At 45.8% G+C, this 16,235-nt stretch overlaps 1 protein-coding gene across 20 annotated transcripts in view; it reads left to right on the forward strand.

Annotated features, from left to right (window-relative positions):
* The window catches only part of BIN1 (bridging integrator 1), a 105,192-nt gene that overhangs the window by 73,290 nt on the left and 15,667 nt on the right, over positions 1-16,235 (forward strand). For 4 of the 20 annotated variants that reach the window (XM_030017521.2, XM_030017523.2, XM_030017527.2 and 1 more), the window contains 4 exons: positions 2,527-2,577; positions 7,471-7,621; positions 11,671-11,799; positions 14,633-14,740. In XM_030017521.2, the coding sequence (XP_029873381.1) occupies positions 2,527-2,577; positions 7,471-7,621; positions 11,671-11,799; positions 14,633-14,740 (439 nt within the window). The remainder of the gene's footprint in view (positions 1-2,526; positions 2,578-7,470; positions 7,622-11,670; positions 11,800-14,632; positions 14,741-16,235) is intronic. The other 16 variants (XM_030017525.2, XM_030017530.2, XM_030017541.2 and 13 more) reach the window with 8 other exon arrangements.

A 16,235-nucleotide genomic window follows, 5' to 3' on the forward strand; every position in this document is an offset into this window, starting at 1 on the left:
GATATTTAGGCACCTGACTCAGCTCTGCTTTTTTAAAGTCAAATTCCATGCACTAACATATAATACTGAGCTGCCCTTCTTTCTGGGTCCAGTTGCCCAGCACCTGTCCTGTTCTTTCCCTCAAAAGCTTCCACCATGTACCTGCAGCTTGTGAACTTGAGCACCAAGAGCCCATTTGTTTCCCCAGCTTCCTCTCTGGCCCTCCCTCCAAACTTGCAACCACCCGTTTGCCAAATCCTTATGCCCCTCCTGTGTACCCAGCTGAGGTGTGTTTCCTTTGTGTGTGTTGTGGAAGTAGTTGTAGCCTCACTAACATGAGGCCTCCTGATCTCAGAGCACTTCCAATCTGCACGTATGCAAGGAGTGAGCGTCCTCCAGGCCTTTAGTTTTCTTTCCTCAGCTGGGTCCAGTTCTGTATGGTTAAGTGCAAGTCTGCACATTCTCTAGCACTGAGAGGGGAGGGAGAGGCTGGGCTCTGGAAGAGGCTGTCTGGCTCCCATCCAAATGCGTGAGTGATGAAACAGCGTCGGGCTCTGGCTTCCAGCTGCTGCTAATCCCACGTGCTGGGTGAGCAGGAGCACGGCCCAAGTCCTCAATTGGTACATTGATGGAGGGAGGAGGTGAAGTCAGCATGAAGTAAGGGCAAGCTGCAGTCTGAGTGCATTGATTTGGAAGGGCTAGATCAGCTGTTGAGACCTCTGTGCTCCCTTGTCTCTCCTCCCAGTTTAACCTCCTATTGCTGTCATGCATAGATGACTTGAGTGTCTTGTTCCAGCAATGTGTGTGGTGTTTGCCAGCTCTAAAGAAAGAGGATGTTTGAGTTGAATTCGGCCCCTGAGTTTTGGATTGCCAACACCAAATTTCCAACATGCTAGTAGGAGTGTTTCTTGTGAAAATAATATCTTCTTCCCAAGTTAGCATGTGGTGTCTGTTGATCATCACAACCCAGCAAGACTGAAGCCTCGGGAGGAGGCCGTGGTGCCCATCCTCTTGCTGCCATGTGCCGTGTTGTCTCTGATAGCAGCATCCTCCAGGGCCCTTGGAAAAGGATGAGGTAATGGGACAGATGAAGGCTGTAGCTATTGCTTTGCCCAGCTCCTTCCTCCTCCTTCCTTTCTTCCTCAAGGAAGAGATTGCAGGCTGTAGTGACAGCCTGGCCCAGACATGTTCATTGTTGTTGTGGCATGAAGTTTCTGGCCTGAAAGAGCTTCCAATGAATAAATTACCTGTCCTCATGATTCCCGCCCCCACAAACTGCTAGCTTCATCTGGGGCTATAATGGGTGTCTCGGCTGCGGTTCTGTGCTCTTCGGCTGGCTACAAGACCTAAAAACCAAAACCAAGCACACACACAGAGAGGTCCCAGTGTGGGTATCAATCTGAGTGCTGCTGCTTCATCACTTACTCCCTGCATTGCAGCTGAGATGCCAGACCTGCCCCAGAGCGACTCTCTTCCTCCTGAGCACAGTGGAGCAGGGTGTAGTAGAAGGACGTGGCAAAGGTTTGCCAGGGTAGTAAATATGCTTTATAGTGGTGAGGAAATGCTGTGAGGCACTCCTGTCTCCCCTGCACATCTGGCCTCTCATTGTGGCGCAGGGCTGGCGAGAGTGTGCAGGAGGAAATAGCCCTCACTGATCTGATTGCTTATTGTGGTCTGCAGTAGGAGCAGATGCTTCCCTAACACTTCTCTACTGGGAAGGGGATTGGAGATGGATACAATGGCAGGAAATGAATGAGGAGGTGTGAGAAGAGAGGCAATTATCTGTGCACATCATTATGGCATTCATGCAAGGCCCTACAGAAATATTACTGTGGCTGATGAATCTGATGCTGGCTGTGTAGCACAGTAGCACAGAGCAGCTGATGTATTTCTGGGAACCTCAGACATATGTTCAGGATTTGTTTCTGAAAGAGTTTGAACATTCAGGGCTCAGATGCCTAGAAGACCTAGGACATCTGTAGTGTTATCCTAGTATGATTGGACAAACTGGAAAAAGATGTAGTAGGAAAGCTGCTGATTAGGTTCCACGTATACAACTGCGCACAGATTGCATAAGTAAAGGAGAATGGGGAGCTTGTTTCTTGTGTACCAATATTTACAGGGGAGAGTGAGGACCTGTGATTACCTGTGAAAAAAGGACATTACAGTTCTCTGCTGGTCTATACGTTTACCCTTTTCTTCTTCTCCATGTGCACCCTGGCCCCATATTCCAAAGAGCAGGGAAGACACTAGTTTGCTCACATATACGTAGATCTCTGACAGGTACAAAAAGCCCCCTCTTACCCTCTTCAAACCAGGCCATAGCTTTCTAGGAACCAAGGGAAGTGTGTACATGTTTGTGTGTGTGTGTGCACGTGTGTGTGTGTGTATCTGTGCGTGTGAAAGGGAGAGAGAGGAGAACTTGCCATCTTGATTGCAGTGAGTTTTGTGGCACCAAGTGAATGGGTGCTCGGAAGCTTAACTTTTCCTCCCTGGTTTGACTGTGCCATCCTGTAACGGAAATGATTTGCGTGCCATCCTCAACAGAAAGAAAACTAAACTGTTCGCCAGGCTGAGGAAAAAGATGAGCAGGTACCGGTACGGCGAGCAGTATTTTGATACGTGTTTGGTTTAGTTCCTAAAACTGGAGAGGCTGTTGCTGGACTCTAACAGCCTGGCACGTGTTAACCCTGTGATGGGAGAGGGGTCCTTTGCATGATAAGATGTGTTCATGGCCTGCTGGGTCCTGCTGAGATCTATCTGTGTCTGGATAATCCCATTAACTGCTTGTGTGCCTGGTTTGAATCCTTGCTTCTTTTCCTATCTAAGAAGGCAGCGTGAAAGCTCAGGCATTGTCTGTTCAGTTGTTTTTCTGTGACTAAAAGCGTGGTGCTGGGTTTTCCATGGGAAATATGGGCAATTTTGGTGATTAACAACTTCTAGTTTTACCTAGTGGGGTTTGCCCTTTTGAACAGGTCTGAAATGCTGCATTCTCGTTCCCTGCCTGGCCAGGGAGGACCATGAGGCAGGTCTTTCACATTCAGAAGTCCTGTCCTATCTACCTGTTGCAGTTGGGAGGATGATGAGGTGGGAGAAGGACACTTCCAGCTTTGCTCCTTACTTGCTCTATTCTTGAGAATCCTCACTATCTTGCTCCATCCATTTAAAATTTTGTGCAGGGCTGAAGGAAAAGGAAGCCTGTTGTCTTGTATAAAGACTAATGTAAGCATCTTGCATTTCAAGACAGTGATGGCATTGAATAACTGGATCGCTACAATGCCTAGAGTTACCATAGCCAAGGTCAAGGATTCTGACAAGAACATGCCCTGGAGAAAAGTGGGAATTGCTGCATAAAGGCATGGAAACTTCCACTAATTTTTGTTTTCCTTAGTCTTTGTGTTGGTACTCCTTCCATGGGGTCCTTATAGGAAGAAGAAAAAAAAAAAAAAAACCCTATAATTCTTAAGATGATATTCTGCCAGCAATAAAAGCAAGTGCTGGTGGATTGGGATCCTTGCTTTTCTGATCCTGGCTTCCTGTTGATTGGGGCAAGTCACACAACCCTTCTCTTTCTCTGCTATGCATCCTTTGTAAAGTGGGAGGTTGGAGCGTGGAGAATGGGAATTTCATAGGCAAGCTGCTGGGCAAGTCTTGATTTTTATATCCTCAAATGAAAAGTAGTGAAGGGGACTGTCTTGTGTTGTTACTATTCTAAGGTTTTCTATTGTAGGAAAAGGAGGATTCACTGGAGTACTTCTCTGGATGTCTGTCTCTGGTCCTTGGTTGGACCAGTGTTGTATCTGCACCAGGCAGGAGGTCTTATATTTCCAGTCACTGAGAATGGATGGATGCGATAGCAGAGGGAGAGCTAGTAAATCTCATCTCAATGAGCTCTAGCCACAGTGTCCTCCTACTCTGCCCTGATGAAGTCCAGCTGGCCCAGCAGTTAGGGTGGCTGACCTGGGCTGTGCTGGGGGTTTCTGCTGTCATAGCAGCTGCTGGGGTCACAGAAGTGTGCAACCTCTGGTGCAGGGAAGGAGAGACTGGGACTCAGTCACTCTTTGATCTGCAGCAACATTGCACATTTGTGCCACTGTATGTTTGTGTAGGTAGGTGCTTTTTCTTCCTTTCTCCTGCTCCCTGCCTGCCACTGCCCCCCCCCCCCCCCCCCCCCGCCCCGCCTTTTGTTTTTTTAAATAATTCTCCAGCCTGCTTTGGTGCTGAAAATTAAATTACTTTTGGCTAAAAGATTCTGTCTGAGCCTTAGCTGAGATGCCAACCTTTTTTTCTTTGTAACTTGAGAACTTGGCAGGAGGTGACTGGTCTGTTTTTACCATATTGGAAAGTAGGTTTCATCCTCTAATGTAGGATTGTTACAAGCACACGGGAACCCCATCTGCAGATGTTACTCTGCTCTTCCAGAACAGATGAGGCAGCCCCATGAGGGGTCTGGGAGCTCAGCAGCATTAAAAGAGGCTGGGGGATTTGGGCTTTCCCTTCAGCTGCAGTAACTGTATTAGACCCTGTTCCCAGCTCTCTATTTGCAGAAGAAAGTTGACACCCTGTTCCCTTCCCTGCCTGATATTCCTGGATTTGGCATCACTTCCCAATTGCTCATGGGAAGGAAAAAGAGAGAGCAATGACCTTGCCGTTTTGACTTTCTTTTACTGTGGTGCTCATGTTCGGTCAGTGGGGACAGTACCCACGCTCTTACTTTTCCCTGTGTTTCCTGGAGCAAGCAGTCGGTTTGGAGACAGGACTCTGCTCTGTGTGGGCAGTGTGTGCTCCCCGAGGACCCATGAAGGACAGAGGATCCTGGTGACAAGCTTGCTTGACACTGGTTGCACTGGCTAAATGCGTGCAAAGCAACAAGTGCAGGAATGAAGGTGCCACTCGGGTGGCTGGAAAAGGCTCAGCCAAAATTAGCACTGGCATTTTCCTAGGGGGATCAGCCAACACATCAAACAAGCTGTAAATAGTAGTGACTTAATGAAGGCTTTAGTGCGGGGCCCTCTCAGCCCTTGTAGGATGAGGGGAAGAAAGTGGGTTCCCTCTCACATGGGAGCCTTTTACCAATATATCTCCAAATTAAGTCAGTGGTAGGCACCAGATATAAGGCACTAAAAAGCTGTTTCATGGCCTTTAGAAATAAGCCTGAACTCCTTTCCCACTGGGAGAAATGGCCTCTTCAGGTCCCTAGAAGAAGTCTACCCTTTTGTTGGTAGGCCAGCTGATAGCCAGTAGTCCCAATAGTCCCAGTGTAGTCTGGGCATTTGAGGAGTCCTAGCAGTCTACCTGTAGATTACTGCTGCCCCCTCCCCCCCATCTTCTCTAAAGTGCTTTCAGCTCTAGGGAAGGTAGGGTGGTTTTTTTTTTGTTTCCTCAACTCTAGCATCAGAGGACGTTTTCTGTCATTTCCTGCTGTTCCCTGGTGACTCCCATTTAGAGCAGAACTTCCTTACCTTCACCCTCCAACCATTACTTCTTTTAATCTATAGCACAACCACGTCAACTTGGCATAATCCTTCACACAACCCACTGTTTTGAAGTGATTTTTGGGGACCTCTGAGCAAGGACACTGTAGGCATATCCAGTCAAACTGAAGAGCTGCAAGGGTTGGCGCACATGTTCTTTAGTCCCTCGTCTTCCTTTTTTCCTCTTCCTTTCCCTCTTTTTCCCTTGGCGTGTGTGGTCCTGGTTGAGAGCTGCTGGCAGAGAACATCATTGGGTTTGTTGCATCCTGTTGGTGTGCTGCTGGCATCGGTGTCATCAGACACATCTGACCTGCATGCGGACCTGAGAACAAGCGCTTTGTGGGGAAATGTGCGTGTGGTTTGTGGATATCGATATGGGGAGAGGTTGGGAGGAATGGGTGAGGGCGAGATGAATGAAGAGGGAATGGGATGGGGAGCTTGAAAGCTGGAATGCTGAGCAGGGGGAGATGCTTGCTTGGAAGGGGAGGTTTGTTGAAATGCCTTGCTGTCCCTTCCTCCTCTTGCTGTCCCCCTACTGTGAGTGTTTAGGAATGAGGCCATCATGCATGTTAGCCAACGACCACCACACCTCAGGCATCCAAGTGTGAGTGGATGTACATGTCTGGAGCTCTGGGCTGTCTTGGGACAGAGCAACGAAATAATCAACTTGATGTCCCTGAAGAATCAGGTCTGCATTGTTCTAGTCCTGGCTTTATGCCAGGATTTATTGTCTCAAGTTGTAGGAAAGGATCTGTTCCTTTCAGCCTTCTCCCAATGCCTTTAACTTCGCAAGAACCGCAACTTTGTAAATGGGGACAAATATCACTCCCTGTAGATGAGGTTGCACAGTACTCTTGCAATATTCTGTAATACTCTGTTTTCAGCTGTGTATAGTTTTGCCAAACTATAACCACTTCTGCTAAAATATCCCCTACCAGTGTCTGTGCTTCTGCATGACTTGAGATAAATCGATTAGTTTGGGGAGCTGAATTTCAGCCAAGATGATTCAGCTGTTCTAGAGAATTAGGCTGGGAAAATGGTTTTATCTTTACCCCTGTTGAAATTCCCTGGTAACCAACTTTTTACTAAATCTCTCATGATTCCATACTTTGAAGCACAGACTTGACATTTGGCCAGGGCATGCCCTTACGGAAAGGCATGTGCCTCTTGCCATTCCTTTGAAAAATCTGTCCAAAACTGGCCAAGTTATGAACCAACGAATGCCGTTGGCATATGCTCCTTGCATCTTAATTCCATGAAGAATCCCTCTTGACTGTGTGTCAGAAACAGTCCTGGAATAAGGACCAACTGGAAAAGCAAGGGCAGAAGGGGTTCATAATTGAAAACAAGGCTGGGGAGACTTCCCATAATAGAGAAATGTTTTTTTAGTAGCCAGAATCTCACTGTTTCTTTGCTGTCTGGAATGATCTGTGAAACTTCTGGCTACTTTGCCCCTCTTCCAGCTTTCTCAGTTTGTACCATGTAGTGGAATATGATATTCTATGATTACAGCCTTAGTTCAGGTGTTGCGAATCTAATAGTCATAACCCACATGGGTGTCAGTACACTACCACGCAGAAAAATTCTTACCTGTAGAATTTAAAACTAAATGAGCTGCACAGAACTCCTTCCCCCGTCTGCTTCCCCAGTATTAAAAGACTATGACTTAATGTCAGGCACTTGTGTTAGAATCTAGCAGAATTAAGGATGCCTGTTTTTTTTGTTTTCATTTTTCTGTGTCTGAGGCAAAGTATATCCATGCAGTAGGAATTTAGTGAGTAGCCTGCTGCACAGTAATGCTGCTGCAGTGTGTTGGACTGCAAGTGACTCAGTAAAGATGCTTCTCAGAAGCTTGTAGAGGCTTCAAATGTCTTCATCATGTGTCTGGGCAGCAAAGCAAAGAGATAATGGAGGCCACTGATCTGTGCTGGTTAGCACAACTCCTCTTAGGCCTGGCTCAGACTTCTCTCTCTTTCTCTTTTCCCTCTCTCTCCCTTTCTCTCTCCACTTCTTTCAGTGACAGCACCCCAGCGAAAGCAAATAAAAGCCCCTCGCCTCCACCAGATGGATCTCCTATCACCAGCCCTGAGACCAAGACTGTGAACCATGAGCTGGAACCGTCCACTTTGGAAGCGCCTGGTGCAAGCATCCCAAAGTCACCATCTCAGGTAGTGTCCCCATGACATTGACCATGTCTCTGCAGTATGACTGCTGATGGCACAAGCCCTGTGAGTCAAAGACATCCATCAGTTGCTTTTTTGGACCTCTTCCTGCTACTGAGCACAGAGAATGTGACATGATGGTTGTTCTCCTTCACTGGTTCCTGAGAGTTCTTGAGAATGCAAGTTGCTCATTGGTCATCTCTATATCATATAGGGAAGAACTGAGCTGTCTCTGAATGCCTCTACAGGGGCAAGGTCAGTAATACATTTTGCTGTCTGGTAGGATGACCGAGAAGGTCCAGGGAGGATAGAGTTGTAGCTAGGCAAGGAAGTTTGTTCTTTATATTTGAATTAACCTGTGGAATTCAATGGTCCAATTTCTTCTCAAGAACTTCCATAACTGAGGAAGGTTCAAAGAAAAAGGCTTAACATTGATAAGGAGAACACCTGTACTTTGCATGATGTTTTACTTTAATCCCAAGATAAAATATTATGCTAAAGATAAAGGCATTATATTCTTATGCTATGAAAAAATTAGGTGGGTACCAGGAAAACAACTGCACATTATATGGAGTCTGATACCTTCCATGTGGACTTTGTTAGTCCTTTCCTTACACAGCAGATACCCAGCGCCATGTTTAAAATAACAGATGTAGCTCCTGCGACTCAGCATTTCATATGATATGTTTCACTTCAGGATTGAAGGAAAATAAAACATTCACTTCCTCTTTCTACCCCTCTATTGCTGAGCGGGGGAAAAGCTTAGTAGGGAAAAGTAGTAACTAGGCCAAATTTATGTCTGGTGCCAATCCTTGCATTTCAGTAAGTGGGACACCAGGGAGGAGTCTTCCAGGAAGAGTTAAAGCTGAGAGGGGTTCTGGCCAAACTGGTAAGAGAAAGCCTATTGCTTCTGAAAAGAGACGGATGCGGCCCGGAACTTCTTGCTGTTGTCATACGTAGCATGTGATTCCCAGTAGCGTGATTCCCAATCCAGGCCTGTGGTGCAGGCTTGTCTCCTGTTTCTGGATAGCCTCTCACAACACTTTTCTCTCCGCTGCATTTTTGATTTTCAGGATTAGCTAGGGACAAAAAGGGGCTGTTTGTACATTGGCAAAAGCATCTTTTCCAGCCCTGAGACGTGTGGGTGCCTGGCAGTGTCTTTTCAGGACTTCTCCAGGGTCTCTGCACTGCTCAGCATTGCACAGCCTAGAGCAGCTTTGCCACCACACTGGCTAGGACCTTGGAGTAGGGTATGTGTATGGGGGAGAGAGGATAGTGCATCCAGAATTGCCTTCCTGTTTTTTTCAGAGATTGACATAACTTGACTGAAATTTGGAACAAGAAATCGTACAGATTTATTGAGCCGTTCACTGCAGACTTCACTCACCCTGCCTGTGGACTTGTCTTGCTGAGTTTGGCTTCTTCCCTTTCCTTTAAATAGCACATATAAGCCTTGTTTTTGCCAGCCTGCAAGTGTTTTCTCATTCACTTGCTGCCTTCCTGCCCGCAGGAATGGGGCTGGAGGCACCCCTTGTCGAGCAAGCAGAATATTCCAGGGCAGCCCTGGCTGGAACCTCAGATGGGCCACTGGCAAGACTGAAATGGTATTTGCAGCTAATGCTGCCACCGTCTGGCAGCTCTTTTCCAAGAGCTGTATTTAATTCGTTCTCTCAGGTCTCACTACAGTGAAGAACAAGAGCTCCACTCTGTATTCATACTAGGTGGAGCTGGCTCCAGAGGGAGGCAAGACAAGGACAGGGGTTTCATACTCAGAGCCTAGTGTCTATGTGGACAAACTAAGTGTGTGTCAGCTTGCCAGCCAACTGGAAAACACAAGTGTCTACTCTCTCAACAGTGCTCGACTTTAATACCGAAATTTTCACAGGTGTCATTACTTTTGACCTATGGGTAAGTGATTTATTCTAGGGTCCTCCTAGGGAGGCTGTGGGACTCACCCTCTGGGGGAGGATGGAGCAAAAAGCAACAAGCAAGTGCAATTCTCTGGCCTCTTCCTGTCTGAAATACTAATGCAAACTATAAGCAAAGGGTGCGGAGAAAAAGAGCAAAACAGGAGAGACCAAATAAATACTAACTAAATTTTGAGCTGTTCCCTATGCCAAAAAAATAGCTCTTTTACTGTCCTTTAATTCTCAAAAACAGCTTATTTCTGTCTTTTGGAAGAAGCAACTGCTATCAGCTCTCCGCACTAATTTGATGATGACACAGGACTTCAGGGGTCTGTGAAATTTCAAAGGTCAGACTTTTGCTCTCAGTTACACCACTGCAACACTGTAATGACACTTTTGAAATTGGTGCAACTATGTTGAATTTAGACAGGTAAAGCTCAGTGGGATCCAAGTCAGCAGAAAATTTTAGAGGATTTGTTTTATTCTAGGCAGCAAAGTTATTCATGCTTGATGAATTTCCAGGTATAACCCAACATCAATATGCAGTCCTGTTGTCTTTGAAATGTGGTTTTAGGCTGCAGTTGGAGGTAATGCTGGACACTGTGGAAGTGGTGGTCTACAAGCCACTAATGCATTGGAAGGAAGGAGACTGACTATTTTAGAGAAATAAATAGAAGAAGAGTTGGGATCTTTTTTACTCCAGAGTTTGTAATTGGAGCCTCCCATTTCTGCAGATGTTGGCTCTGTTCTGAGAATAACTTTTCCCTGAGATTTCTGGTCCCTTCTTGCAACTGGCAAGCAGGGGATTTTCAGGAAGGGATTGTTCTCAGGTAATATGGACATACCACCTTCTGCAAGCTGTGAAAATTTGGAAGTGAGCACACTACTTTCACTATTTTCCCTAGCCAGCTATTCAGTGGAAAATGTGTTTGCATACTCAACTCATACTCTCTAAAGTAGGTTAATCCAGTAGAAAACTGGGTGTATCCTTAGCAATCTGAATTAATGCCTTGTAGATCTCAGTTATATGCTGGAGGAGTGTGAACACAGGACTAGGAGTTGGGGATTGCTGTGATATACTGGGTGCCCATTGTCAGGTCTCTGAGTCTTGCTGCCTTGGGACCCTAGGTACAATGAGAAGATCAAGTAACTGTAAAACATCACTGTAAATGGAAAGTATTGTCATTGCTGAGCATTGCTGTGGTGGTGGGAACTTGTATAGCTGCTTTGTTCCAACACAGCAGCAGCTCCTCAAAGATTGATTTGATCTAGAAATGATCACTGGGCCTTGGGCATGGGAAAATGTGAAAAAGATGTGGATAGGTTGATCTAGAGAGGGTATACCACAGCTTTCCACAGGGTTGTGGATGCAGTGTCAGGCTGAGTCTTTTAGCATGATGGTGGGTATTAGGATGGGTTAGAGTTACAGGGTCAGACTTTTATGCGTTCTCTGGGATCTCCATTTGGGAAACACAACTTCATTAGTGTCGATGCTCGTTGGTGAAACTGAGAGCAGAGCTGGGCCCACAGCAGTCACGGCTTCTCAAGTCTGAATTGTTCTTGCCTAAAGCTGAGAAGTGGTGAGGCGCCATCAAGAGCTCCTTCAGACCTTTCTTACACTACACTGATAAACAGTGCACCAGGGAACCAGTACTGAGCAGATCAGAGTCTGTCCCCGTGTCACCTACCCATAATAGGACAAATTGAGTCTGATCTCTGATTCCCTTAGGTATGGTAAGTACAGCAAAGGGAGGCAGTGCTGGCCTGGTCTATTGAATCGTGTTCTCAGTAATTGATCTGCTCCCTTCCCAGTGGTTCTTTTGAAGGTTGCACATGCTTTAATTATGTATGCATGTCCTGTCAATGCATATTAATTGTGTTACGCTTCTCCTCTGCAGAGGGAAACTTGCCCACGGCTGAAGTGTAACTAATGATGCCAAACCTTCTCTGGAGGCGTGTGGTTGTTTTGTTTCGATTTAGCACTTCACCCTTCCTCACTCTCTCTTCAGATGGAGTTGATTGGACCCTGCTCTGTGCCTGTGGTTGTGATTTCCCCCACCTTCAGTTTTTGTGGCTAACCTGGTTCCTGTCTCTGGTTTTTTTGGGTGTCGCCGTCTGTGCTGTGGCCGTGTGCTCACTTGCATGCAGTTGAGGAAAGGGCCTCCGGTGCCTCCGCCTCCAAAAGTCACCCCCTCCAAGGAGATCAAGCAGGAGAACATCATCAGTCTGTTTGATGACAATTTTGTCCCCGAGATAAGTGTGACAACCCCTTCGCAGGTTAGCTGCTATGCCCTGCCTTATATTTGTCTGCCTCTGAACTTTTCCTTTTGACCTTTCTTCTCTTTGGAGCTGTCAAGCCATGAAACCTGGTCAGGTGAAGGAGGAAAGCAAGCTCAGCATTGGACCTCAGAAGGCAAAGGGTTAGATAGGAGGCCAACTTAGAGGGGACAGTGGCTAGAAGGCAGCTTTGACCAACATGTTCCCCTTTCAGAGCTTTCATTCATAGAAGAAACAGGAGAAATGCCAACTGGTAAAGATGCCAGAAAGTAATCACTGCATTTGTTCAGCAGCAATGCACATGGATTATGGCTCCTCCCATATCCCATGATATGCTCTCTCCAGACCCACTGATCCTGGGTGTGGATGAAGCATGTGTTTTCTGCTTTTGTACATCCCCAAGTGCTAACCCTGGCATCTGTGCCAGTTCTGGGAGAAGGCAGTTCTGTGTTCTCTATGCCTTCGCACGTGGGCTTTGTGGTTTAAAGCCCACACCTGCACAGGAAAGGCCAACAGGAATTGCATGAAGTTCTCTTTGCAGAGAATAGGTGCCTCCAGTTTAGATGGGCAGGACTGTGCCTGTTATGAATTCAGGACTGCTGATGCAGTCTGTCACTCTTGACCAGCCAGTGGTTCCCAACAGAGTATTTCTTTCTTGTCATGTGACACCTTTTGAAGCCCTGAAAAAGGAAGAACATTTTCAAATTATATGTGTTTCTCTTCACTTTCGTTTTGACTTACTTCACTGCAAGAGAGGATACCCAGGTGGGGAGTTCTTTGTTGGAGCTAGGAGAATGGCAGTCCTTATGTATGTAGGAGCCTGACCAGATTTCTGGCTATATCGTGAGACACCTGCATCTACTTTATATAGATATATATTTTTTTTTTTTCTAAATGCTTGTTAAAGCATAAGCAATGTCTCTATCAGTGTTCATCTGCAACTCATTCCCTAACTTTTCCTTACCTTATGCTGCTCCATTGCCTCTGGTTTGCTACCTTCCACCCAGCTGCTGAGGAGCAGAGGTTGAGCGGGGAGGGAAGGAAGTCCATGTCAGATTTCGCATTGCAATGGATAAAGTTGCAGAGCTTAGAGTGAGCAGAGAGATGATTTGACAGCAGTGTCGGAAGGCAGGGACCACAGGCAGCTGAGCAACTCTATCATTTTCTGTGCTTCCTTCTCCTATATCATAATGAACAGCTCTGTCTGCCCCATGGTTTGTATCATGTATTTCCATTTGAACGCCAGCCCTTAGTCGGATGTACTCTGACCCAGGATGGGATCTGCTGTGACTTTCAATCAGATGAAAGTTCTGAGGGAGGACTCTGGTTGCCAGAACAATCTTCACTGAAGCACTCAACAGCCACTAGTGTTCAGTGTGTTGCCCAGGGCCATTCCTGTTCAGATGTCTTAGCTCCAATGAGCTGTCATGTGGGAGATCTGGGTAAAGGCAAGGGGTGCTAGCCCTTGCATGTAAGTCTTGAATGGCAGGTAAGATTATTCCATGACTGGAGCCTTTGATGTCTCATTACCAAACAAAATTAAAGATTGGGGTTGGAGCCTGTCTGATGGGTGGCCTGGATGCGCTGGAGGAGCGTACTAGAATGGCAGTTGGTTTTTGCATACTGGTCAGGGTTTACTATTGTGAGACAGGAGAGCTTGGTTCCTTGTCGTCATCCCTGTGGATCTCAAAAAGAGATGTTCATAAGGGAGAGAAAAACCTGTGAGAGAATTGGAGTGAGAGGAAACTAGAGGAGGTGAAAATGATGGTGGTGTGGGTTGTATTCAGAGAACTTTCTCTTAAATGGTGTCTCTTGTTACTTTCAAGGAGTTTTTCTGTTGTGGGGACTATGACATAACTGTGGAGACCAACCTGCCACACTTTGTGTGTTGTTGGAAAGGTAGCTGAAGCAGTAAGGCCAGTGAGAGAGCAACTTCCTCTGAAGCTGAGTAGAAAGGAGTGTCTTGTAGTGGTTAGGTTAAATCTAAAAACCAAAAGTGATAGTTCAGTTTCGAATACTAATGACTCAAGTCCTTTGTAGAGACTGTTTTATTAATGGTAATCAGCAAATGTGCCATCACTGTCTTTAGCTAGAGCATTAATCAGTTGAAGGGAGTTACTCTGCTGACTTTTAAGAGAGTAGCAAAGCTTCTCAAATTTATGCTTTGTTAGAAGACTCATGTGTGCATGTTTCTGGGATGTCCAGAAATGGAAACCATTGAAAACATCATTTTTTTGGACTGGGGAGTGATTCAAATCCCTTAGCTAGCGTAAGCTGCACCATATTCTGTGTTTCTGTCTCAGAAGGCAGGAGGGAATTAGGAGCTTTGGGAGTTAGCTCTGACGTCTCTCAGACTTGCCTTCCAGCAGTTTGAGTGGTTTTCTTGCCTGGATCCATGTTCCTGAGATAAGTTGGATGGATGGCAGCTCTTCTGTATGTGGCTGAGGGAGTCTGTCCTGGGCCTTCAGTACAAAGGCAGCTGGATGAGCTGTGTGGAATAGGTATTAATCGAAGAGAAGCCCTCCTGAAGTGGCAGTGGCAGTGATCCTTTGGACCATAGCAGGTCAGGTGCTTATACCATGTCAGCTTATTTGGCCAGGTGGGAAGATGAATGACTCCTGTGGAAAAGGCTCAGGTTTGGTTTCCAGTGGCACCTATGTGAACTGCCCATGATGATAGGCACCAAGCAGTCAGGAGTCACATCAGGTGTTTGCATTGCCACCATGTCTTCTGCGCTTGCAGCCTTAGCTCCTGGATATCACATACCCTCCCTCTACTGTGCACGTGTGTGTATCTAATGCTCGTACTGCTTTTCTTCCTCACTGCTGCCAAGTTTGATGCCCCTGGGCCTTTCCAGGAGGGAGCCAGCCTGTTGGATCTGGATTTTGATCCCATTAAACCAGATGCCACTGTGGGGAAGACCCCCACACCTGCCTCCCAGGTTGGTTCATATCACCATTCCTTCTCCCTTCATAACTGACTTGTTGCCAAGTGTGGCATGACCTGCACCCACGTGAATGAAAATGTGGACCTGAGCTGTGGGTGGCCGGGCTGGGTGCCCAGACCTATGCCTTGCAGATGGGCACCTTTGGTCTTCTCTGCTGGATGTGTAAGTCCAGTGAAAATCAGGTGGCTATTAGCCTGGCCACAGTCTGGCACTAGGTGTCTGTGGGATGCTTGTGCTTTGCTCTGATGATCTACTGATTGACAACTCGTTCAACTTCATGTACGTCCCTCCCTCGATTAGCATCCTCTGTATGCTGTATGGATTTAAACTGTTACTCTGTGGATTGGAATTCAGCCTCAGTTCTGGGGCCCTGCTATAAATTGCTCTCAAAGGGATTTTTAATAAACAGACACTCTGATAATCTGCAATTACTTAAGGTGAATAAAGCTGTGGACAGATATTCAAGTGATGTGAAGCCCTTCTTTTTCTGGGTATAAGATAGCCTCTGTTCATAGTTAAGAAGTAGCTTTCTCCCTGAGCATAGTGCTGCACAATGCAGTATCAAAAAGGAAGATGCCTATTTCTGGTCTGGCCTGTACCTGGTCCTGTCCACTGTCAGAGGCAGGTGGACTGTGCTTCATTTTATGTCTAAATGACTGGAGGCTTTGAAGTGCATCCTGAATTTGGCTGTTGTCCTCACCAAGACTACCCATTTCATATATACAAAATGGTTATTTTTTGCCTGTGATTGCTATTAAAATTTGTAATAAACATAATTGGGATGTTTACAGTATTTCTCCAGTATCATCATGTCAAGTAGGCCTGTATGACATGGATTTTTGTAGCACTAAGACCTCTTTTATTAGAGAGATCAAACATTAGGCATCTGATTCTTCTAAATTAAAATACTCTATCTGTAAGATACTAGTTTTTGTCATAGTTTGATGCACACCAATATGGCAAGCTACCACTTTCTGGAACTTAAAGTGGGCAGATTGGTATTTTGTGTCTGTGTGCCTGACGGAACAAGCTGCGTGCCAGGATAAGCTTTTTTTTAAAAAAAATCTATTTACTGGGATTTATTTTTTTTTTTTCTGAATTACCAGTTATAACTTGAGTAATTTGGTATACCTGCGTAGGATACGAGTATAAATTTGACTTAAAATGGAATTGTTTGTTACCCTTCCACCAAGCAACAAATATTACAGAGTGGGTTTTTCAAAACTGCTCAGCAATAGCATATTTGGTGTTTTAATGTATTTATTATTGGCTTCAGAAGTCACTAAAAGAAAGAGTCTGAAATCAATACTTTCTAATGGTAACCACAGTACAAAACTTAGTGAAAACCATCTAGTTTTCAAAGCAGTCAAATTTATTTCCTGTAGGGTGGCACTGTGGCAAAGAGGTTAAGATATTTCACTACTGATCTAAAGACACCAGTTGAAGTCTTGTTCTGAAATCATACTAACTCTATTGGGTGTGGATATGT

Source organism: Aquila chrysaetos, chromosome 6 (genome assembly GCF_900496995.4).
Source record: "Aquila chrysaetos chrysaetos chromosome 6, bAquChr1.4, whole genome shotgun sequence".
Classification (NCBI taxonomy): Eukaryota; Metazoa; Chordata; class Aves; order Accipitriformes; family Accipitridae; genus Aquila; species Aquila chrysaetos.